Consider the following 26,915-nt stretch of genomic DNA (forward strand, 5'->3'; position numbering starts at 1 on the left):
TATACTTTATACATCACTCTAGTTTTCAATTTATGTTTTTGCATATAATTATGCATTTTTTTAGTAGGCCTCACCTAATTCCCCGGCACTAGATCTCTACACACCGTCTGACTAGCGCCTAACACCCTTTAAACCTTGATTTTTGTATATCAAAAGAAGAGGTAAACTAGGTTGAAGAAAAGTTACTTTTTATTGACCTAAGTTGAGGAAAAAAATTGTCTGTATTGACCTATATCAGAAAATGAAATGTCCATCAACTTGTACTGAAATATGAAAATTATTTTTGTGGCCTAAAACAAATTTCCACAAAAAATATGTAGAGTTATACTTTCATATTGAGCTAGTGGAGAATGAATTTTTATTTTGAAGGGATTAGAAAGGGAATAAATATGAAGAAATATTCTTCCGTCTTTTTTTTTTTTTTTTTTTTTGGTGAATTTATTATTATTAAGGGAAGAGAAAAGTGTTCAAAACTGTTACAGTAAATTAGCAGACAAAAAAGTTTCAAACCCAAACGCATGGGTATAAACCAACACTGTATCCACTAAAATATTAGATCACATGCAGAAAAATTCATGTTTCCATAGCTCTTGATGAAGAGTCCTCGTACCCTATTCCAAAACGACTTCTATATTTTCATTCACTAATATATCAAAACAAATCAATGAACAAAAATGAACAGCCCGAGGCCTCCATCGACATGAGCCCGTCATCTCAACCTACATACTTACAACTCAATCGAGTCCAAAAAAACAAAAAAAACAAAAACCAAAAAAACAACAAAACCTGCAACAAACTCTAATAACCTGCAACTCTGGGGTTCTTCTGATTACCTAATACACATATCTTACACTCAAAACACAGCTCGAAATTGCAGGCGAATGAATTGGCTCGATTTACAAAACAGGGGCAACTAGCATGCCCTTGCAGTTCATGCCTGCGTTGTAACTAGTGTTGGGTATCTTCTGTAGTCCTTTTCCTAAAACTATGATTTGATGAGGGGGCTCAGTCCATCGCCTTCCCATCCGAGCTTGAGCATGTGATCCACCACTTTCAAGCTCAACTGCAAGCAATAAGCACCAGATTAACAATTTTATGAAAGTGAGTTTACTAAAAGTCCGAGGAGACTGGAAACTCTTATAAAAAAACTACACGAGACAAATAAGTTTTTGACTTACAGCCGGATCAGTGAAAATTATCAACTGTTTATCGACAGTTGACACCAAAAGGTTGGTGTTATCCGTGTTCAGCGCTAGAGATGTGATATCCTGTCCGAGTCCCAACTTTAATACATGAAAAACCTGCAGTGTAAAGGACCACGGGCTTGTTAGCTGAATAGGAACCAATTCACTTATGAAACCAAACATGCATATAAAGAGAAAAAGCCACATCACAAATACAGACTACTCAATTTTGCCATTACAACAAACGAGTACAATCCAACCCCGGGAAGACATTGGAGAAGTAAACAACTGAATTGGAAAGGAAAAAATGAAGAGAAAACCAGCGAAGACCCCTATTTTGCAGAAAGTTTTATCACGTTGAAAGGGTAAGATCCCCAATTGCTGAAACTCCTATGATCTTTGGTCATGTAAGCATATGAAACTTTCCAAATTCCAAGAGAATTGACAATTGAAACAAGTCAGTTCGTTTAAACATAAGATATCAACAAGAAGACTACCAACCAAAAAGTCAAAAGCAGAAGGCAAATCACTCTATTTTTGCATTTCTCATACCCTTAGTGTATGAAGATCCAGGAAACAAATTGAAGGCAACGGGACGTCCAATTCCTCAGCTTTATCTGAATTCTGATCCTCAAACTCTGTGTTCTTCAGTTTCAAATCCCAGCCGTTGTTTTCCAAAGACGTGTTTATTCCAATCAAAGCACTCCATCCATCAACAGAAATTTCCATACAACTGATGCTACCAGAGAAAGGTAGTTGAGCTCTGCCAATTGGAACCCCATTAAGAGTAAAGGTATTGAGAGTATTGAGCATCTTATTCCAAGTCAATACGATTCCCTCAGATGATAGGCAGACAGCATGGGCCTCCCCACCAGGCAGCCTTCTGATCAACCGACCTCTTCTTGTCGAATGCAAGAGAACATCTGATGATTGTGAGCATGAAACAACAATCCCAAGATCTGAGCTCACACAACAACAAAGTATTTCCCGCTGGTGGCCACGAAGAACATGTATGGGACCTTCAATACGACGCCTCCTGCTTTTGTCTGCCAATATGTGTGATAAATTATTACTGTTGATTGTGACCGGTGTACCTGTCCCACCAGAAGGCTCTGATATACTACTAGAGCGAGAAGTAGATGCCCTATGTATTCTCCAAAGTAATACAGTGGTGTCTCGGGATCCCGTTACAAGGTAGTTGCTATCAGGTGAGAGCCCAAGGCAAGTGACTGGAGCACAATGCCCAAAAGCTGTCTCTAAGGTTTTTGCTCCATCTGATGATATTAGCTTGATACTATTATCCACATGCCCACCTATTCACGAGCCAAAAACTATCGCTTAGATTCAAACTTATTTCAAACGGAGATGAAACTTAGTTACAAGTTATGATACAATTAAGCAAAAGAAATCCACAAGCCCGGCTAGGCACAGGCACTAGTATCACATGCCATTTTTAGAATAATAAATTGGGGCACAGACTTGACACTAGTTTATTGCTTCTAATCTTAAGAAAGGAAGAGCAAACTTTGTCTGTAAACTGACAACTCTATATAGTCCGCACATGTGAAAATAAGTTTCAATTCAAACGCACACACAAATCACAAATGAGAAGGGCAGAGTCTAGTTTTCCTTTATGTCCTTAGTGAGTTCCCCCATCTCTTAAAAAGACTCGTCCACTAAATTAATTTGTTTGAAAGAAAAAACAAAACGTTTTAGACACACACACACATTTATTGAATGGTAAACCCTCAACCACATGCAGTCACAATACAATTTAAAACGAAACATAACCGGAGGAATAATACATAACACATAAAAATGCCCAAAAGAAGAATAAATCCTGTCAAAACTTTCCTATTGGTTTCTATGAATACATTAAAAACCCTAATTCATGATGAGCTTTCCTATTAATTTCTCTTTATTTTGTTGCTTCAGTCATACTCTATCATTATTCCTCACATCTCTCACATATTTTCACTCTTTAAATTTTGAAGAAGAAAAAACCGTTAAACCAAAACATAAACATTCTCAAACATAATACTTTTACATGATAGAACAAAGCAGTGAAAACTAAGGCAAGAAAAGGAACACATACCAGTGATTATTTCTTTATCACATGTTATGGCAACTATAGCTGAGCTTGTAATTCCAGATGCAGCAAATGCTAGCGCCTGTGGAAATTGCCATTCATCAGAACTAGATCCAGCTGGTCCTTTGAACATACGGATAAATGTTCCACCAGTTGAGCCTGCTGTAGCCTTTCCATGTTGAAAGAGGAAAGGCAAACCCTGGCCATCAGGAGTGTTCGGCTGCCACTTATGCTCTGCAACATTTGCTGCTGGTGCATTTACATTAGCAATAATGATGGCATCGGAAGAAGCATGAATGGCAGCTGCAGGAAGATTGCAGTGCTCAGGAGCAGAAACAGCATATGGTTTGACTTCTTTTGGGTTCCGGAAGATGGTCTGACATTTGAAAATCAATCAAAATGATCTTTCATCAAAAGAAATATATATATATATATATACACACATGATATTTTCATAAGAAATCAAATCTCTCATCGGTTATCCAAAATGTAATATAATGTGAGATTGGATAATTTCCACAAATAAAATAAACAATCTGAAAGGTTCAGCTAAGTTTCTTGTTTCCCAAAAGAATGGTACCTGTAAATGAAGAATATCTGCCAATGGCAACCTCTTCAAGTGAGGGATGGTAAGCAGCTGGGATGGCGTTTGCCCAAAGTATGCAATCTGGTCCTGTGTTGCACGCTGTTGTACCTGATTTTGGCATGGGGAAAAAAATTATTGAAAGAAATTTTCAAACAATAATGGATAAAAACATACAGATGCTATAGGAAACCAGACTTACTGGGTCTAAGATCTTATCAATATCCACTGTCCCTTCATAGGTAATGTAAAAGAAAACATTATTTGCCATTATAGCTTCTTTGCCGCGCTGCTTATACCTGTATATTCCAATCTATTAATGAATATAACAGTTCAAAAATGAAACACTCAAAGTTGATACATAAAGACACTCTAGAGTTGCGATCAACTAATAAAAGTAAAAAACCAAATGAAACAAAAAAGTAGTAGATACAAAATATAGGTGTGAAACAAACAAAAAACAAAATAAGATTGAAAAAAACTACCCGAATATGAGATCAATCCATTCATGCAAATGCGCAGATACATGCTCACTTTCTAGAGCCTTCCGATGCTTATGGATGAAGTCAATTGGGTTTTCAGCCCAAGATGGAAGTTTTACAGAATCTGACATGTAAAATGAAAAGCAAAACAATCAAACCAGTATAATTGACAACAATCTATCAATTTCACACACACAGTGTACTCTTGAACCTACCGAGTAGTCCACCTGTTTGTGTTATACCAAAATCGATTGAATTTTCATTGGTTAACATCTCCGGGAGGTAGAATAACTCAGGAACCTAAGATACAAAAATGAATTAATAACCAAATCAAAGTCTTATTGACTGCTACAAGCAATCACTGTGTAAATGAAATAAATAATCATTGCATCTAATTTGGTAAAATTAAACTTTTATGAAATTGGTGACACCATACCAATTCCTTCACATCACTCATGTCCTCAGTGACTCCATTCCAAGTAGCTGCAATATCTGAAAACATTCGATCTGCATGATCGAATTTTCCGCCTTGCAGTTGAATTGAAAGAGTTGTAAAAGGTTCAACTCTAACAAGATAATATAGAACCTGTAATAAAATAATTACCGGTATAAATAAAAACACCAGAAAACTAGAGAATAATTTTCAAAAGTCTAATTTATCTAGCCAAAAGAGTATTGGATATTGGCTTCAATATAAAAACAAAAACTTATAATATATAATAACAAGTCAAAATTGCACTGAAGTCCTTTCCTGAGTAGAGTAGACAGTCCTGTATGCCAGGTTAGAAAATGTCAAATTAACAACTACTTTTTCTCGGGGAATAAGAGAAATTTTTATCCACAAACAAGAAATTGAAAAGTACAACTCCAAATACAAGGAGTCTACCACAGTAACAAAATACTACAGCTAAACATCCCTAATCTTTACAATCTCTGTGCTATAAACATTTTGCGAAAGAGCCTACAAATCTATAAAATCGCTTCAAGAGTTACATTCCTAAATTCAACTGGTACAGAGGCCCAAGTAAGGTGTAAAACCTAAACTTTATCCTGCAGCTCTTCCACAAAATCCCCTCTATATACTAGCACCCATTCTATTGACTAGCCACAGCTTAAGTGGAGCCCTATAAAGGGAATTCGAGTATGTTAGCATTTAGAAGAGGTTCCTGACTTGATATTCATGATGCATAAGCACTGTTAACTGGGTTTCACAAAGGCCGATTTCTCCAGCATCTATCATGAAGACAAATCAGTTGCCCTTTTATCCCTTTTCCATTTGATAGGAAGAAAGCAGTTACTTTTTGGCAAGTGCCACCAGCAACCAATAATGTTGTAGTGGCATAGTTGGATTTGTATTAGACAACCACCAGGAAGTGAAAATAAAAGAAAAACCAATATTTCATACGAGGGCCGCGTATCAAGAGGATGTAGTTAACAAAATAATAAATATGCATAAAACACTTATCAGCATCTTTTAAAGAATCATCTGATAAGTCTGCCAACAACCATTATAAAGACGAAATATGACAAATATTGAACGACAAAATGAAAAGAACCTACTGTTCCAGCACTGGAATAATGAGAACCATAATGGAACTTGGGTATGACTGGATCCTCAAAGCTGGAATACCTCTCATGAAACTTTTCCAGACGATCAGCATTTAATGCACCGACCGGCTGTGGGAATACACAAAAGGGCCAATAAGATCAAGGTGTACAAATCTAAAACAAATGGATGCAGAATTCTAAAGATCCCACCTTTGAAAGATCTCGATAGGAAGAAGGGTCAGCAAGATCCAATCTCTTTGAACTGTAATCAGAAAGGATCCAAGGGAAAACAGGATACTGAAAGAAATAAAAAGAAATGTGAAGGGAAGATAAACAGTATAAAATGCACATATAATACAAAATTATCCATAATATTGCACCTGCGTGATGTCATTATAACTACGCCCAGCCAGTGTATTGAGCTGCATTAGATATTCGAAATTGCTGATCTGCACAAATGTTGTAATTCTACTAGTTATCATTTATTTCAGAGAGTATATGTTATACATGTGAAAAACGGAAAACAAGAAGCATAGGTAAAAAAAACATTGTTAATGATAAGTAGAATTTCAATCAGAAGTCATACCTCCCACCTCGCCCAACGCTCCATAAGTTGTGTTCTCTTAAGAAGTTGCTCGGGTCTCTATAATAAAATATCAAATCATATAAGATCTAAATGTAATTAACACAAATTAAGATATGAAGTCTTGTATTAAATACCATCCAGGTTAGAAACGTCCACATCTACCAAGCATAAAACTTCAAATCCTAAGCTCTAGGATGTATAGAAAAAATTAAGACAAAGTTGTTCAGGTCACCACAGTAATTAATTTATTGTATGTTCTAAAGAGAAATAATACAGATGAATGCATAGTCGCTCTTTGAATACGTTAGGCACACATCTCAATAATAAGTTTGATAACACATCACTTGATGTGAGATGAATAGGAGAATTCTATTCACGATTAACTCTGGGATGAGAAAGCATGATTAACTCTAGGATGAGAAAGCATGACCAACATATAAGGATAATAGGTGACCAATCAAACTATTGGTGCAGGTGTACACATACATGCACACGACAATCAAAGGATTCCTAAACAGTGGTATTCTGGTTACTAAGGCTACAAACACTAAAGCAAACTGCTAGTAAATTCCATTCTTATAGGAATAGCATGGTGAAAACCTGAGTTGCCAGATAAATGTTATTCAAATGAGGAGGCCGTGCTTGAACAATGGCTCGATAAGCATTTCTTCGTCCATCAGTACTCTGAGGAAATAATAGTGGGACGCAAATTAAATCACCAACAAAAAGGGTTGGTCAACAGCAGGTTCATTAGGGTTAGAAACAACCAAAATGCCTCCTATTATGATGGTAATAATAAAGATAGAATCTTAATTGACATATTGTCATAGAGTTACCCCAAAATCAAAGAAGAAATTCGAACGGTCAACCATAAACAGCTCCAGAGCACTTCGTCTAAGGAGATATCTGTAACAAAAAAAGAAGGAAAGATATAAGATAGGAACTACTTCATCATTTACGTCAATTTAAACTACACTGATATTCATGCAAATCCACTACGACATCACCTTCGGCTATATATTTGATGAAGGGAAGACATTGTCCAACTGCGATCCTTTTCTTGGTCTTTCATTTCGGTGCAATCTGATCCATCCACTGCACCATTGGCCTCACTGTTATCAACTATAAAATTTATTCTCCTACTTGTCACCTGAAAGAAGACACATAAGCCAAAACTAATTAGCAAATATCAATATACAAGATTAAGCTAAAGCACTGAAGAATAAAGTTTCAGTAACTAATTATGATACATTAGAACGAAAACAAACAAAAAAAATGTCATAATTTATTTCGATCCTTTGGAAAAAGAATTGTCCAGCATCACACATTTTTTTAAATGAAAAAAAAAAATTTATTTCAAACAAAAAAACAGTACAGTAAGGGGACGAGTAATCCACCATAAATGTTATTTTGTAGGAAACAAAGAACAAGTAAAAGACTCAGAATGGAGTGTCAGACCATAAAGAAGGAAACATTGATAGGTTCTTCAGTTCACTAACCCAAATTATCAGACCTGATTTGGAGTGTAAGTCAATTTTCAAGAGCAAAAACGGCCATCTCACACTGATTAGGACAACACTACTGACCCTTAAACACAAATCCGTGAAATATGATTGAGCTCAAAAGTATGAATAGAACTTAAAATCTCCATGAGATATGCTTACATGTCCAAGCAAGTCATGATATACTAGTAAGAAGATCGATTAGTTGAAAACAAAGCAATAAGCACTTTCCAGATAGGATGCTCAAGCTTCTTCAAATAATAAACTATAGAAATGGCAGTAACCATTAGAGAAAGCAGACCCATAGCATCTTACTTTAATCTGAATTTTCAGATGACAAAGTTTGAAATATTTGTTAATTTAGTTTTGTGATTTGCCTCTCAGATTTAGTGGGAAACACCAAAAGATTTTGTTCAACTGATAGATAACAATTACAGATATGCAAAAACATAGAGAAATTGAGTGTATACAAAAGAATGTCAGAGCCTAGGTTTTTAGACTTGCCTGGAAAGTTCCACGTATGACCCTCAATGGTCGAACCATCGATGAAGGAAGCTCAAGAACAATTCTTTCATCAAGTTCACTTGGAACATATCCAGGCGCCACTGCTGATGAACTTTCTCCCAAGTCTGGTTCACAAGAAACTTGTGCATCGCCAAATTCCACAGTTGACTGCAGGCTTTGCTCGGCTGTTTCAAACAGATGTGGCTGATTCTCCCCACTTTGTTCTTCACTAGGGGTTCTGCCATCCAAATTATCAATTTCCCCTTGTTCATCATCTTCATTGACAGCTTCCACGGCTATTGCTTCTGCTGCCAGAATAGGAGCATTTGATGAATGTATGCCATTTTCTTGTTCTTTCATCTTATTATGATCCTCGAAATTGGCAGCAGCACCAAAATGATCAGAACCTTTGTAATTCCTCCTTACACATCTTCTCATCCTAGTTGAACTTTCCATAAAATCTAGCTTCCAAAAAACCTACAAAACAGTTATAATATCTTCAGAAAATACAGTTTTAGATAAACCCCAAAAGATAGTGTAGGTTGCAAGAGCCACCAATAAAAACGAATAAATTCTAATCAGTCAGAAAACCACTGTTCCACCCAGAACACAAGAAACTGATCCGAATGTAACAAAATTTAAAAATCCAGTAAAACAAAAGTAGTTATTGCTAAACATACAGGTGCAGGCTTGCATAACTGATCTCCAGATGGCCCGAAAAGACACTTCATCTCAATCAAGCAATGTATGAGTTTGCGCCATGCACGAACTCCATTGCCCAAACGATGACGACTTATAAGATCAACTTGAGAGCGTCTGTCAACCTGGAGAGCAAGAAAAAAAAAACAAATCAGATATCCTACCTCAATATGTAAAATAATCTATGAGGACAAGAACAGGTGAAACCTCAGATCGTTGGATGTTTCTTGCTAAAGCAAAACTTGCAACAAGTACAGCAATAAATGTATACGATAAAGCATTAAAATCTTTTCCGTAGACAGATTTCGTATCAACTGGCTGCAAACATTCCATCCAGGCAACTCCCATTGCTTCAGAAACATTCCATCTCTTCACCCGCTCCATGTCACTAGCACTTCTCCGCTGTGCAGATGTGGCCATTGCTACAGCACTGAGACCCCTCCCAGAACCAATTTTGGCATTACGTTCAAGATCACGAGCTGCAGCCAAGGCAGCAGCTTTTGCAGCAGCTTTGTCCTTGGGTAGAGCCGGTAATTTGTTAGGCAGCTCCAAAGGTTTTTGAAAACTTGAAAATGTGTGAAGCTTAGTAGTTTTCCGCTCGAGCAATGAGGAGTCACGCCTAAGATGAGAAGTTGTTGTAGGAGCTGGAGTTTCTCCACCAGAGGCACCAGCAGCTATCATCGCCAGTGCCATTGCAGCAGGTGGTGATGCAAAAGCAGCAGCCCAAGCTGGAGATACCAGAGCGAGAGCAGCCTGAAAGAAATATGGTCGAAATGTATCAAATAGTGAAGCAATAGATTTCAAGACAATGGACTCCATGAAATAGCGAATAGCTTCAATTCTGAAGAGACATCAAAAGGGTCACAGTAAGCCAATGATGAGGTGCACAAATGAAAGTTGCAAGAAGAAAACTAGAAAGTGCACCCCTCCCCCAACATTAAATTTCAACCACCAAATTCTAAGTGCCTGAAAAATTAATCAAGTCTACAGGGAACACAAATTGATATTAAATAGACAAACCTCTATTGGCAGGGCATCAGCAGCCAATGCACGATCTTCAACTGTAAGAGGGTTGAAACCATCAGCAGTTGCTAGTTCGTGAATGCCAGCCAAAAGTGGCCGCCACCTCCTCAAAACAGCAACAAATGGTGGTACAATGGCCTCAAGGTACTTTTTACGGAGAGGTTTTCTATCCCTGCCAACAGCATGATACAACTGCAAGAACAAGGAAACAAAAAAGGTAACAGAAACAAACAATAATTGGTAAACAAGACAACCATAAAACCAGCTTTCAAAAGTATGTGGAAGGAAAGCAATATCAAGACTATGATAGTTTGAAAGTCGATTAAAGTTAAAACTTGATAAGAGCATAAGCTAATTGGTAACATGTATTACCAATTCACTATAACATCCCAAAATTGAAAGAAAACTAACCTCAGAATAAAGAACACAGGAAGCAACCAACACTCTCTGTCTCTTGGAATCAGAAACCGCCATGTTCAGAACAGGTGAAAGCACACTGCAAATTAGTAACACGAATTAGCAGTAATGATTTGGGAGTTTCATATGTGTAACATGAGGAAACGAACAATAGGATGTAGCCATATATGTAATAGGAAATTAAACAGCCTCCTTAGAGTTTCCTTTTCACAACTCATATGATTCAGAGTTCCAAACATGAACCTAGAATCCACGATATACAGGGTCATTGCAGTTTCATAACGGGCCATTGGAGGATCAATTCCTTCAGAGCAATGCTTAACTCTGACTGGTTACTACCCATTATCTCTGGAGTCTGTTATTTTGAAGAATGCTTCTCCTTTCAAAGTAGCATGTAATGAATGTAATTGTTATCCAAGAATAAATTTTCATAGTCAATTTTAAGGCCAGCAACCAGCAAATTGATAGAAACCATGGATTCCACTCTTGATTCCTATCAAACTTAAAAGGAAACAGGGAGAGGGTTTACAATCTAAGTTTTAAACTATAAAAAATGAAAATAAGTTCTGGTTAAATCACCTCCACAACAATGCTGAGCGTGGTTGCCTCCCTTCTGATTTCACATCATCTATACTTACATTCCTCATAAGCAGATTGTCTTCACCATCATCTTCTTCCCTCATTGAAAGAAGAGCCATTCGGAGCATGCATAAGAATGGTTGGTCACTGTCCAATAACTGGTAGAGTGCTGCCATCCCTCCCATTCCAGTACCAGATCCACCTCCTATGCCAAGTCCTCCACCAAGTCCCGAATCATCTAATAATAATGCTTGGAGCATTGCCACAGACTTTTTTACCAAAGGAAGCTCAATCCAGTTTCCATTTGCATCCTTCTCCAGTGCAGACATCCAAGATTCCCGACCACTGCCACCACCACCAAAGGCTTCTGTATTTGAAGGATGACCAACACCATACCACAATCTGCTCCTATACTTCCACCCCACAGCTAAATCCATAACACAGCTTCCATAGGATACAAAAGCACAGGAAACGGATCCATAAGGCTCAGCTGCTGCTGCAGCAGTAAGACGTTCCATAACTGCTGCAGATATTTGACCATTCGCATCAGCCATCGACGCAAGAAGCTGATCAAAATCTTACAAGTGTAAGCCCCATGAATAAAGATTATTGAATGAGAAAAACAAAAAGACAAAAACGACAAGAAATACAAAAGTCAATTTAAAATGGTAAATTAGCTAAGAAGATGGAATATAAAGTTTATAAACTCACGACTATAAGATATTAACTATGAATACGCAGCAGAAAGAAAAGAAGAGTAAAAAAAAAATTCACAATTGAACCAAAAGGTATAAGAGGGGCAGTTGCTAAGAGTATGATTATGAGAACCCAGTTAAAGGCAACAACAGATTACTGTGTTTTTTGTTTCATTTATTTATGAGGGTGGGGGAGAAAATAAACACTATAAATGGAGAACTAAATGGAAAATATAATGTATGGACAAATATTATATACAAGTAAGTGTAAGAGTGAAACATTTGCTCATGTGTTTTGTGCAAATGCTGTCAACGTACATCAAGAGGAAGTCCAGAATCACTAGATAACGACTTGCGATCACCCAATGCTCCAATGGAATCCTCCACAACTGTACTCAGTGAATTTGAGTGGTTATTCATTGGAGAGACGAGAGAAAGGGGAGATGGAGAACTATCTGGTGCACGTGAAGCACAGGATAGTTTGCTCTGCAACCGTAAATGATCCTCGACAAGCATTAGTATCACAATTGCATTCTCTACTAAAGCAACAGAAAGCTGAGCAGCATTCTCTGCTTCTGCCTTAGCATCGCTTGGTGATAAACCCTCCGCTGCCACATTAGCAGATGCTGCAGCAATAACTTGAGTCTGTGGTAAAAAGAAAAGCTCAATATAGATATTATTGGTTTTATTTTTTTTCAACTAGTTAACTTTTAGAATAAAACGTAGCATATAGTTCTTTTCTTACTAGTAAAGCATAAACTAAAACTGCAAAATGGGATACAACCCTAGTACATGGGAAGTAAACAAGGGTAACAAAGAGAGAGAGAGAGAGATTCCAATGAATTTCATTAAAAAAAAATTGGCAATTGGAGGCCAAAGAGGATGCAAAAGGTAAAAGAATAAAATACGAAGGATACCTGAAGCTGGAGCTCTCTAGCTGCAAAGTCCAACAAACCACCTAAAAGCCTCCTTTTAAATATGGGCAACAATTCTTCACGTCTTTCAAAAATAAAAATAACAACCAGTTTAGGCAATCAATAAACCATTAGGATTCCAACGAGAGCAAAAACCACTAACTGTTATTATTCTTTGTTTTCAATTCAGACGCAAGTTTTCTTTTTCATGGAAAAAAAAAAAAATTTAAAGGGCTGAAAAAGCATATTGTCCTGTGTAAACAGAAAAGCATGCTACATTTGGAGCCAAAGTACAAGTGTTCAACAGAAACTGAAAGAATTATTTCATGAAACTTGACAAATCATTTACATTACTGGAAAACTTCACATAGGTTTAGCCAGAGATAACATAATACCTAACTCGTTGGTCTCCAGTGCTTGAGCCACCCACAATGGAAAGCCACTCCGCACAATGAATTGTAGCTTCAATATCCTGTAGAGGGGAAGGGATAACAACATGAATGGGACTGATCAATTAGAAAATAACTGATTCTAAACCTCACCACACTTAGCCTACATTGCTAAAAGCACAGTAAGGATATAGAGAATGAACAGAATTCCTAAAAAAGGCTGAACAACAACATTTCCAATATGGCAAGGTGTCAATACAGCCGAATCAATCCCATTTGTCAATCACAAACCTAGGTCGCGTTCGACAAATAATTTGGTGAGTTCAATTTTTTAAGTAAGGCTTCTACTTAGAATGGGGAGAAGTGCAACAGCAAGCAGTAAAGACCTAAGACTGGGGAATAATGGACCACTGAACTAGAGTGAGCTGCTAAAAAGCAAGGCATGGAGAGGCTAAAAATAACACAGAGAATGAAAATATGAACTTAAAAGGGTGATAGTAGATCAAACATTTTAAACAAGTTTAAGCAGAAAAGATAGACCCGAAGTTATCCAGGAAAATGGACATCTGTAGTCCTCTTTAGTTGAGTTTATTTGAGCTTAAATTTCCATTTCAGGTATCTAACTTCATATATTACTTCCTTTTTGCAGTATTACTTTTTTGGCCCGAGTCACAGTCAATTACTTTCACACATGAAGAGAAGTACGTTGATTAACCAGATCATCAATGTGCTTGAAAATCTAGCATTTCGAAAGATTAGGTTCTCTTTGCTCGAAATCACAGAATCTCTATCGTACAAATCAGGAATTCATTTCAACATCTTTCCAAGATACTGATCTTTTATACACAGTTGGGAATCCCACTCCCAGTAAACATTACGTCAAATGCTGACAATGACAAGACATGTAGTAGAAACTATAGGAAACAGAGGACTGATATGAGCGGGCAAAAATCTAAAATTTATACGCAGGACCTAAAAATCACCTACACAGAAGCCAATAACATACAAGGTCAACCAAGTTAAATGATGAGAAAAATATATATACACACATGAACCTAACCTTCCAGCCATCCTTCTGGCGCATTGAATGCTCTAACATGATACTCAGAAAATTGTGTATGAGGTCCTCTATATCTCCTGAGCTTGCAGAATCACCCATCTGTAAAATCAGGTAATACAATAGCAGTGACATGGAGTTTGGTTATCTTCAAAGTTTCAATCGATTAAAACAGGTAAGATCACATTTCACTGAAACTTAAAACCTTCTAACCTGAACTAAATGTCATTTTACAAAGACTTAATTAGAGTCGTAAGGTAGTTTGGGGCTGGCTTACAAAGTGAGGGATAGTGCTCCCCCTTCCTATATTATATTCCACCATGGCTTGAGCCAAAACCCCCCCTTTAACAAAAGAAGAGATGAACCACTGACCGAAAAGGCTGGTGGTATATATCACACTATAATTGCAATGCCTGATGTAAATGATAAGTGATTATATTAAGATAATGGTAGAAGATGTTACCTCATAGTTAGAGATAAGAACCTCAAGAATCCATTCAGGCCATTCCTCCATTTGTGTCAGACTGCTTCTATTTTCTGAATGACTGCAAGCCAAAAACAGAAGATCCTGAAATCATAAAGAAAGAAGAATCTCAGAATATGAAAGAATATCGACGAGGATTCATCAAATAAACCTATGGAAGCAAGAAATACAGCGTGTAAACAATTCCAGCCTCTTACTAAATTAAATCTAAGAAGCCTAAAAATTCTTATTTATGACAATTGCATAAAGTTTTGTTCATTCCGATTACCACATATATTTCTGATTCAACAAATTCACATATAGTAGATAGACAGAGCAACATGGGAAAGTTAAAAAGTGATACCTGTAGCGCTCGGCTTTGCAAAGCCTTGGATGCATATGGAAGTGAACGCAAGAGAACCAAAAGAAGTTGCATATGTTCAAATTGATGACCAGAATCGTAGAAGTTCATTCCATCATCACTTGAAGAGGCATTGATCTAAAGAGAAAAAGAGAACAACTTTACATAAATGTATGGCTTTTTCAATGAGCACAAAATTATAAAATGAAACCAATCTTCCCCCTTGGAATTTACTTTTAAGTGGATTTCCACACCAAAAATAAAAAGAATGCGCTTATGGTTTAAAAGGAACAAGAAAAGTGCACTCAATAATACAATGTGCTGAATGACATTGTGACCTTATAAAACCTCAAGTCTTGGACACAACATCATTGATCGGGTTTAACAACAAAAGTAAAGAAAAATTATCACAAAGATTTAGTTGAACTATGTAATGTATCAACTCATCACACAAAAATAAAGAGAAATTACAAATTAGAAGGAAGTTTAACCATGACAGTGACAACATAAGTATACCATAACATGATCATAAGACCAAAATGTCAATCAATACCACACAAGACTAAAGTTCCAATAATGCAAGAATACAAGTAATTATCTGAAGTGAAGCCGCACCGTGGTGTGAATATCACGTTTAAGAATGGGAAAAACAGAAAAAAATCGGAAATCAAAAACAAAATAACCAAGATAAATAACACCAAGAATTAACGTGGTTTGGCTATATGTGCCTGCATCCACGGAGTAGCAACAAGAATCTTTCACTATATCAATAATGAGTATAACCAACAATCTTGCCAATCCTCTAGGATTAAGACTTGACGAAAAACTTGAAAGAACAAGAACAAGAAATACACTCTTTATCTCTTTTCTTTTCTCTCGCACACACTGTGCTCTTACAGTTTTCTCTCACTCTGACTCCTTAGTGGTATACAATTTATTGTTTTGTTCCAAATCAAAACTAGTGCAATAGCCCCTTTATATACACATAATAAAGGTCTTCTTCCTTAAGGATTTTTAATCTTAATTGGAATCTAGTTATGAATTCTTCTCCAATTGAGAAACCAACTCTAATTGGGAAAACAACTTCAATTGCGTAAGCAACTTCAATTGGGTAAACAATTTAAATTGGGTAAACAACTTAAATTAGGTAACCTTCAATTGGGAAAACAACTCCAATTGAGTAAATAGCTTAAATTGGGTAAACAATTTAATCCTCCAAGACTAATTCCTAAGAGACTTAGGACAACTCATCATGGGCTGGAAAACCCCAACAATCTCCCCTTCTAGACCATGAGGAAGGTATAAGAAAATAGGATTGCTCCTCTGGATCAAACTCCCATTGATCGAACTTCCTTATAACCAGGCTCCCCCTGTATGAACTACTCATGACCAGACTCCCCCTGATTGAACTACTCATGATTAGACTCACCCTCATCGACTCCTCTGACCAAGTTCCTCTTGATCAGACTTCTCTTGACCAATCTTGCCTATTCATAACTCTCATCTTCATTGGCAAAGGCAATTATAGACTTCTTTGCCAGTAATCATCACTTATCTGCATTAAAGAAGCTCTACATCGTAAGTCACAACTCACAACACCTACGGTATTGTTCCCACTTTTGTTCCTTTTTCCATTTACGACAATGCTTCTTCATGTGACCCTTTTTCCCACAATAGTGGCAGTCACCACTGAATCTCATCTCACAAGAATTTTTGCCTCTTTTCTATGTGACAAAGAGGTGCCTAGCATCTGCACCTAAAGCTTTTCTCCTTGTTTCTTCATTGAACATGCTAACAACATGTCCCCCATTCTTGCTTTTCTCCTTGCTCTTAACACCTTAATAGGCTCATGGAGATCTTTACATAAAGCATGTCCCCCATTCTTGCTCTCCACGTAACCATGTTGGAGCGGGAGAGTTTCATCATGGTGCTAGTCCCACCCTCCAGTCTAAACGGATATCAGCTAAACCCAGCTCTAATACCACTTGTGAATATCGCGTTTAAGAATGGAAAAACATAACAAACTTGGAAATCGAAAACAAAACAATCAAGATAATAACACCAAGAATTAACATGGTTCAGCTATATAACACTACGTTCATAGGGCAGCAACAACAATCTTTCACTATATCAATAATGAGTACAACGAATAATCTTGCCAAGCTTCTAGGATTAAGACTTGACGAAAAACCTAAAAGAAAAAGAACAAGAAATACACTCTTTATCTCTTTTCTTTTCTCTCGCACACACTTTGCCCTTACAGTATTCTCTCACTCTCATGCCTTGAGTGGTATACCTGTTTTGCTCCAAATCAAACCTAGTGCAATAGCCCCATTATATAGACATAATAAAGGTCTTCTTCAATAAGGATTACTAATCCTAATTGGAATCTAATTGTGAATCCTTCTCCAAATAAGAAACCAACTCCAATTGGGAAAACAAGTTCAATGGGGTAAACAAATTAAATTGGGTAAACTTCAATTGGGAAAACAACTTCAATTGGGTAAACAATTTAATCCTCTAAGACTACAATTCCTAATAGACTTAGGACAACTCATCATGGGCTGGAAAAACCAACACAGAGAACAGGTGCAGCAGAAATGCAAACTACAATGTTTGAATTATTCATGAGCCCTGATTTTTCAGCTTAAACTATATGCCCAAGAAACACCTATGAAGAGGTAAACAGAGCATGAACCATATAATTGGAAAGGGACTTCGTACGATCCTTAGCCACAAAACAAAAATAACAGACTTTTAAAAGAAAGAAAGAACTAGGATATATATATATATATATATATATCCGTATATCATTAATAATGAACTCAATTATTACTACTCCCATTTCTGGCCAAAAGTTTTAGCCAAGAAATCATATGAAAGGCATGTAGAGATTATTTTAAGTCACAAAATTGTTCTTAGTAAACAAACCCATGGCAACATATGAGCACTGAAACAGAAGAATGTCTTACCGACGCCCCCAACAATGTTGTATATACATTGCTGGTCAAAAGCCTGTTTGGCGCTGCTTGGAAAGCCTTCTGTAAAGCAAAAAGTAACAAAGACACCTTATCTTCAAACATGGTACCACCTCCATCATTCAGTGCACTACCTAGAAGAGTGTTTGCCATATCCGACGATGCTCGTGAACCAAATTTCAAATACCCTGATGCAACTAGAGCACCTAAGAGCCCAATGATGCCAACAAGCACCCCATCACTTTTGTCGATATTGTAAACATTATTCCTTGCATTGTCAGCACTGATGGATAGAGCTATACCACCCAGATTCTTTGTAAAGGTACTTTCTGCAGCAGAAGTCGTTCTTCCAATTTTCAAATCAGGGGAAACAGCAAGAGGACTGCTACCTCTGTTAGGGGTAGATTCACCAATTTTCTCATGCAAATTGAGGTCATTTCCCTCTGATGATTCATCATCCTGAACTTGTTCATAAGCATCGGTGTTACTAATTGGCTCGGGTCCCTGGACAGACAAAATCTCGTCATCCTTGGTCATGGATTCTGGAATAGTATAGTCACCAGCTTTGGCTTCTCGTTGCAGCAAAACTAGAAGAGTCTCTATACCACCAGAATCTATGAATGCCTCTGCAAATGTCTGTGCTCTTGATTTATTTGGCTGTACCACTAACCTGTAAATCAGATGCAATACCCTTGCAATCTGGAAGACGAACGCCTTTTAGAGCCATATATCAACATGAACTATCAAGCATAATATATCCAAACACCTTTTCTTCCTTGATTATTCTAATTTTAAAGTGAGAAGCGGAGATCAAAGAGAATTCAAATTCATGCAGAAATATTTCCTTAAACATAGAGTTGCAGGATGCTTTAAGCTACTCGAAAATACTCAATAAAAGAGAAACTTGTTAGTAACGTACTAATGTGGTATACAATTTAGGAAAAGCTGAATGAGGCAAATGAAAGGATTTGGTTATCCACCATACATTTTGGTTGAGCGAGCTTTCTCGTCATATTTTTAAAAGGCTGTGTCTTTAAGTTTCATAAACCTGTAAGAATAGTATAGTGTTCATCAAGCCAATAACCCCCACCCCCTTCTTTCCCCTCTCCTCCTCTCCAAAAAAATAATAATAATGTAAGGTGTGAACTCTACGGTGCACATCCAATGGCACAAGAAAATGGCCAGGTGTTTGGACAATTTGGACCTTGAGCACTATTTCCTCCATATGGACGACTTGAGGTGCCCAGCAAAACTATATAGGATAAAAGAATGGAGCAACAATGTCCCACTAGAGCTTCATTAGGTCATACTAGAGGAGCAACTCATCAGAGTAAGCAAGTATCATATGCCATACTACAATATATCCTGCATATGATGATCCAATATTACAATTTCCAAGTAAAAATGCAATTAATTTGGGAGGTGGGAGGGGATTGTAGGAGAAGTAAACCATTCAGAGCAAGGAGCAACACCATAAATACATTTGACCTATAAAATCAACCTTTTGCAGAGTAATTATACCTGATTAGGCTGTGGGCAGTCAACCATGAACCCCAGTAAACAACGAACGTCCTCTGAAGCCAATGAAGGGGGTGCTGCTCCTACTAGGAGTTCAATAATGACCAAGAGTTCATCAACCAAAGCATTCACTTCACCCACAGGACGTCTGTTCTCATTATGTGAAAGAGAAAAGGTATTCACTGAATCCTTTTCACGAATTGTCCAGTAACATCTTCTGCAACTGTCCAGAAGCATCTGAATGGCATTAGCATCTCGCATTACTGATGACTCTGTGAAAACCATGTCTGCAAGTGATGAAAGAAGCTTCTTTTGTAGCCCATAGTTACATAAGCTCCAAATTTTTAGGTCCAAAAGCAATGTACTGAAAAGCTGCACCTTTAGTGCATAATTCTTCTCCTGGGATTGACACAAGGATAATATGGCAGCAACAAGTTCCTCATCTCCCACACCATTTTCCTCTCCAGCACGAAGTGAAGACAAAGTTTGTAATAGATAGTTTAAGATTCTTGATAGAACCTCTGGCCCTCTGGTACGACAGAACTCTTCATTGTTACTAGGGTGTTGGATAGCCAAGCAAATAGTTCGGAATATTGGAGCAGCGAGAGCTGTGGTAGCCAAAGACAAAGGAGGATTTCCTTGTTGTGGCTCCAGGCTATCTTTATCCACATTGCTAACTGTCAGCGGAAGTAAAGACATAGGACCCCCATAGGCAAAGGCCCACAAAGCCGCCATTGGTCGCATTCGAGTAGCAATATGTACCTGCCCAAGAACCTCAGCTGGTCGTCGAAGCATGCCTGAAAATAACAGTGATAGGTAACTAAATAAGAAAAAGAAATGTACACACCACCAGGGTACCCAAACCATGAAGCATGAGGTCGAGCACACTACCAAACGTACTAAGATAGAATAAATAGGAGGCGTCAATGCAATAATCATCTGCATATCGGGCCATATATTAAAAATTCCTGGCCCCACCCCCACTTATGAAAAAAAGAAAGATGCTTAGAAAGACAGAAAAAGGGAGGGAAAGAGGAATTAAAATTAGAGGGAAAAATGTTTTCTTTTGAATGGAAGCAAGAAAGATAGAGAAAAAGAAAGAAAAGGGAGGAGAAGATTTTCCCATGGGCCAACCACATTTTAAAACTCTCCAGAAGTCGAGAGAAATTCGAGACGAGATTTAATTGTCTAAATTATTATTGTCCTTAAGAGTAAAACAGAATGCCCACAACTATATTGAACTTTTACCGAAAAATAGCAAATTTATCTTCTCCGCTTTCCTTTCCTTCCTGTTTTCTTCTCATCCAAATAAGGGAAAATTGTTTTCTTTAAATCTCTATCTTTCCAAGTTCTCCCCATCGAAACAAAAGAAGAAAGTTAAAATTTATATCGTAATTTATTTCTCCCTATTTTCTTTCCTTCATTCTTCATCCAAGCATAGTTTTTACTGTTACTGCAAAAGACCAACCCAACACTATTGTAGTTTTGGTCTGGTTATTATTCATTGTAAGATATTGATAAAAATATAAATAATTTGACCTGCTGCACCACTAGGGGAAGCATCTGGACAAAATCGCCCGCTCAGCAAACTAGGGTGATAGAGAAGGTGAATGAATCCTCCTATCTCTGCATCCAATAGTGAACTTTCTTCTGCCATATTTTGCACATGCACATTTGTTGCTAGCCATGGCAGCCCTGCCCCATGACCAAAAGAAGGAAGCACATCTCCTCCCCTAGAAGCCAAACGTGACATCTTTTCTGGGCCTATTGGTTCCTTAAAAATATAAACAGGCCCCATCTCAGCAAACAAAGGGCATTGCCGGCGTCGACGTTGTAAACCAGCCATTGTAGGAGGAGGGTTTGTCCCAATGCAGCAAAACGCAAGCGGCTTTGAGATCCGAGGGAACTCAAAAGGTCGAGTTTCATACAACGATCCATCAATATATAATCTTAATTCACTCTCTGCTTTACCAAGCATCCCCTGCTTGCAAGTATGCTCTAAACCAATAAAGTACCAGCACTGTGGCTTGAATGCATGTGTAAAGTGTAAAGAAGTCTTCTTACCCTTTCCACTCGCACTTTCAACCACCAAAAACTGTGCATGGAAATATGCCTCAAACCCCTGATTGTCAGCAGATAAGAAACTGAACAGTCGTGGCATGTGTGCCGTGCCTTCACCCGCAAGGGCACTGGCAGCAGCAGCAGCTGACATGGCAGACGATTTTCCCGACTTGGCAGCAGCAGCAGCAGCAATTGCTGCAGCAGCGGTTGCTGCATTCAATGTATCTGCAAATGATTCAATGTAAATCCACGTTGAAAACGCATACCCATTGGTAAATGGCCAACGGCTCTCCCCTGGACCAAGCAAACCCGAACTTTCACCATCAAACTCAAAAGTACATGCTGGGCCTCTCGACTCCTTTCCACCCATTGCCTTCTCCAGTGCAATCATTAAACGGGTTGCCCATACAGTCGTAAGTGTTCTGGTAATGACTTGAAACCATTTGTGCAAATCAATAACACTAAGTGAATGTCCTGCTAAGTACTGAATGCAATAACATAAGGGAGTTCCATCCCATCTCATTTGGAGCGGAGAATCAACATCGTGAACAAATATCTTCTCTGCTGACCTCAACAGAACCCCTAATAAACCAGCCATTGAACACATGGCTCTGTTTCTTGTACAAGCCCTTAAAATTGCAAGTAACCCCCTGACCATCCGTGTCCGAGGAGACATAATAACATCACTATCACCAACCCAAGGAAGCGAAGGAATAAGCTCACCTGAGACAATGGCAGCCCGAGAGTTCAGCATCACACTAGGAGGATTGTTATCCTCATCTTCTTCAAAACTTTCAACGCCACCCATTGTCGCAATAAGTGAATCAACCACCAGGTATGCAATGCCATCCATTTCCTCCCCACTTCCAAAACTCTCTACACCACTAACAATATTTTTCAGTTTATCTAAACTTTCAGGCTTCCCCATGATGGCAGAATCCACTAAATGCAATAACTCCGGAGATACATTTGGCATAGCAGGTTTTGGCCTTGGTTTTGGAGGTGAACCAGCAGGAGAATAACCTGCATCCCCGTAAAAAGCAGAATCAAAACTAGAAGATGACATAGATGGCTTGTGACTAAATTTTCTGTCCTTCACTGGGCTCCAGGAAGACTGATCAGGTAGCATTTCATCACCAGCAGAAGAATTCAATTCTGCTGTAAATGACTGTGAGGCATCTTCAAACTGACCAGATGATAGTCTAGCAATATCTGAAACTGATGATTGATTAGAGTCCACATGAACACCCTGAGATGCACCAATCTTATCCTGATCTTTCAAAGAAACCTGCTCAAAATGATCTTCATCCACTACTGTAGTGACAGAATCGACCACTTGCAAGGTTAAGCTATTTTGTTTCAGATCAGCTACATCACTATGAGCATTATTAATGGTTTCCTGATGTGATGGATCAATTTTTTCCTGTACACCATTCACCACCTCATGATTATCTGAATCCTTGCTGGAAATCGTTTCAACCTCCTTCTTCCTCTCCTCTTCTTCTTCCATTATAATATAGCTCTACGAATAATTCATATATAGCATATACACTGAGTTACCTACAAAATTACGAAAATAATCATATCATTTAGTCAACCTTGTAAAAACACAACCAGTTCAAATAATCAACGAATCACCTATCTGACTAGCGGAAAATAAAGCTACTAACTGACTGTACTTTCAAATTTCAAGGATAAAAGTAGTGGATATCACAATAAATTGAAAAAACTCCAACAGATAAAATCACTAAATACGTAAGATCCCTCTGTTTGCTTTTTAAAATTCTTGCAGACAAAACTCTAAAGCAGCTCCCATCCCACACCACATAGTCGTCTCCAGTTGGAACTTTATTCTACATATCGAGTTGCAATTCTTCTAGCAATCTATTGCTTATTGTGCCAAGTCGGGTTCATTTTGAGTAATCCCGATTTCACCATAGTCCATTAGATCAATAATTACTGAAAAGATACTATCTTCGCTTGGTTAAAGTGACTTCTTCCATTTAATACAGCCACCACCATCTACTCCAGTATCTATGTCCACATTTTCCTGCAGCCAGATATAGAGGTTCACAAAGACAACCCTCTTGAACGTTCAAATCAAAGAAGTAAACAAGCTACCAAGATTTCATTTTTACGGATCTACCTAACCACCCAAAACATGAACATGCATATACAAAACATACGCAAATCCATACACAAGTCATACACATTTACTGGATTCGAATTCGATGTACCGAAGAATTGGAGATCGATCTCCCCGCGCATTGGGGTTTTACAACAATGCCGTGGATCGATCATACTCTCATCACACTACTAACTAATATACCAATGTATACAGCAACTATAAAGTTTCTCGTAGCTACAGAAAAAGCACGGATCAGAGTGAAATCGCCATTGATATTCAACCAAAACCAGAATCATTGGTTAAAATTTGAATTAAAATTGAAATTTAAAAAAAAAAAAAAATCGTCAACGAAATTAAATACCTGGGGAAACTAGGATCGAGGAAAACGGCGACGAATTTTGCAGCGATTTATTGAATCCAGAAAATGGGAAAGAAAATGCGAAAAGGAAAAAAATTACAGAGAAAAGGAGAGAGATGTTGCGGAAAGAGGAGGCTAATTGTGCGCGAGAGAAATGGTGGATTTCGGAGGTAAATGATGTTTATGTGTGCGGTCTGGTTGCCTGGTCAATAATCAAAATAAAATTCAACTCCTTTTTTACGCAATGGCGTGCTTTTTTATTTTTCTTTTTCTTTTTAATTTTCCTACAAGGAAAATATTTTTAAATTGCAAAAGATAGGCGAATGGAAATAAAAATGAAAAATGTTATTAATACCATATTTTTATATCACATTTTCATACCATCTTAAGTAGCATTTGATGTGAATAACCATATTATTTGAATTAATCAGATTTTTAAATTTACTTTATTATTTAATAAACTAATAATTAAGAAAAACTAATTAATTAAATTATAATTGTACTATACGAAAAGTCTTTCTTCTTTCTTTCCTTAAGTTATGCAATTTTTTCAAATGATATGGCTATACACGTCAAATGTCACCTAAGATGGTATAGAAATGTGTGTATAAAAACATAGTATAAATAGCATTACTCAATAAAAATCAATAATGTTATTCTTACCATATTTTTGTACCGCAATTGTATATCACCTTAGAGAATCTCCAAATGAGATGTTAAAATTTCTAAATCAGCAACAACGGTAACAAAAGTCAGCATTATTATTTTCCAATCAAGAGGTCAAATCTGATGTGGCATGATATGGGTCAATCTCTCCCCTTTGCTGCCAAATCTCACAGAACCTTCAAATTTTGTTAATTAATTATTAAATGCTTTTTATTAATTTTGTATTAGTTTAAACCATTATCTTTTTGTTTCTTTTCATTCCCAATGCAAAGAAAATACATATGAATTATTATTTTATGTTTAAAATTTGGCATATCGGTTGGAAATCAAAGTTTTAAAGATGCCAAAGTGTCATGTAAGCCTTCACATTTAAATTTTAGGTTTAAAATTTAGCATCTTCTTTGGAGATGGTCTTAAGTGGTATTTGATTTGGACAGTCACATCGTTTAAATTAATTAGCATTTAATTTCAAAATGTTAATCAATAATTAATAAAAAGATTGTTAATTAAATGATGATTGTAGTATCTGAGGAATCTTCTTCTGTCACCTAAGATTATTTAAGTATTTTAATTAATAAAAGATTGAAATAAAATGATGTAGCTTGTCCAGCTCATGTGCCACCTAAGATGGTAAAAAAATGTGGTATAAATTAAGCCTTGATTTTGAGTTAATTGAGTTGCTTTTGAGTTAATTATTTAAGCCTGGAAACAACTCTCGTGCCTTTGGACTGTCCACAATGTGTTTGACAAAAATATACATCTATGGTTGGATCATGCGACTGTGATTGAAAGTTATGATGGCAATTTAGTCATTGGGCTTCCAGACTGAATAGGGTTGACAGAAGGAACCTTCATGCGGACAGTAAGGCTAAGCCATGCCTTTGCAGAGTGAGTGAGAAAAAGAGGGGATAGACAGAGATAGAAAGAGGTAGGGGTGAGCATGGGCTGGGCTAGGCGGGGCCTAAATTTGAAGGGACCAGATTGTACCCAGTTTTAAAAGAAACGGGATAGGCTGGGGCGAGTATAGCAAATTAGATTATAAGAACCGGACCTAACCCAGCCTGTTTGAAACGGGCCGGGTCCACGAGCCTTCTTTTTTTTTTTTTTTTTTTTTTTTGAAAAAAAAATATTTTTATTGTTATTTTTTTACAGCAGCACAAATGCACAAATTGTCATTGTGTTGCACAGGAACACAATTTTACAGTTTGCACAACAACACATTCAAACATTACAAAGTCCAACATCCAAGTCTATAGATTAACATTACATCCAAAATAACAATATTACATTGTTCAATATCGTTCCATACATTAAATCTGAGACATTCAAAATAACATCTGAGACATCCATAGGTCAAATCAGCATACAAAATAACATTCGAGAGTTCGAGAAATCCAAACTCCGAAATACAAAATCAAATTAACATCCTAAATAACATAAACATGACATTCACAATAACTTTCAAATTAACATCCGAAATCACATCTAGCATGATTCATCATTGAATCTATAAGGAAAAATAGAACATAAACATAACATTTTTAATATCTAATATCATATTATCCTCGTTGAATCATTGAAATTTAAAATGTAATCATTTGAGTTTAAAATATTACCACAATTTCTTTATTTCTTCGAGTTGTTTGAGGAGCTTCAATTTCAAGAATACTTGAACGGGTTGAACTTGTAGATATAGCATTTGTTTTTTTTTTTTTTTTTTCTTCATGTTCTACAACAAAGAATAAAAGATGCATGTTTATTGTAAATGAATAGAAGACTAAACAATTAATATAAACCAAACTATACAAAACAAAATAATTATTGTTTTCACTATTGATAAAATTCAAGCTCGGCCGGACTTGGGTCATACTCAATGTTGCTAATTTCTTCACTTCTTATCTAGTTTTGGAGACATATCAATGACTCTATTGTTTCAAGAATGAGAGATGATCTAAAGAAATCAATTACTCTCTTTTTCTGCACTAAGTACACTCTTCTTCTTGAAACAATTGAGTCATTGATATGCCTCCATATCTTTCACTATCAAAACAAATGTGGGATATATGCGCCTCCCCTTCAACTTTCACCATTTCAAAATGTTAAATGTTTGACCATATGGTACTTTCTCTAG

General features: G+C 37.0%; 1 protein-coding gene across 1 annotated transcript; it reads right to left on the minus strand.

The window, feature by feature from the left end:
- Positions 1-614: 614 nt before the first annotated feature.
- Positions 615-24,265, minus strand: LOC137747068 (WD-40 repeat family protein / beige-like protein). Its single transcript, XM_068487073.2, has 32 exons — positions 24,122-24,265; positions 21,111-23,192; positions 19,575-20,368; positions 18,048-18,752; positions 15,079-15,213; positions 14,715-14,819; positions 14,255-14,353; positions 13,201-13,277; positions 12,809-12,890; positions 12,210-12,536; positions 11,197-11,762; positions 10,612-10,696; positions 10,198-10,392; positions 9,385-9,930; positions 9,159-9,302; positions 8,479-8,955; positions 7,480-7,622; positions 7,309-7,378; positions 7,073-7,156; positions 6,473-6,529; positions 6,267-6,335; positions 6,097-6,183; positions 5,899-6,015; positions 4,775-4,924; positions 4,554-4,638; positions 4,342-4,462; positions 4,059-4,155; positions 3,854-3,967; positions 3,280-3,649; positions 1,737-2,497; positions 1,179-1,301; positions 615-1,063 (listed from the first exon to the last, which is right to left on the minus strand). The coding sequence occupies exons 2-32, from the start codon at positions 23,140-23,142 to the stop codon at positions 986-988; spliced, it is 8,895 nt and encodes a 2,964-aa protein (XP_068343174.2). The 5' UTR covers positions 23,143-23,192; positions 24,122-24,265; the 3' UTR covers positions 615-985.
- Positions 24,266-26,915: the final 2,650 nt, after the last annotated feature.

Source organism: Pyrus communis, chromosome 2, assembly GCF_041283825.1.
Source record: "Pyrus communis isolate YQ-2024b chromosome 2, ASM4128382v1, whole genome shotgun sequence".
Taxonomy (NCBI): domain Eukaryota; kingdom Viridiplantae; phylum Streptophyta; class Magnoliopsida; order Rosales; family Rosaceae; genus Pyrus; species Pyrus communis.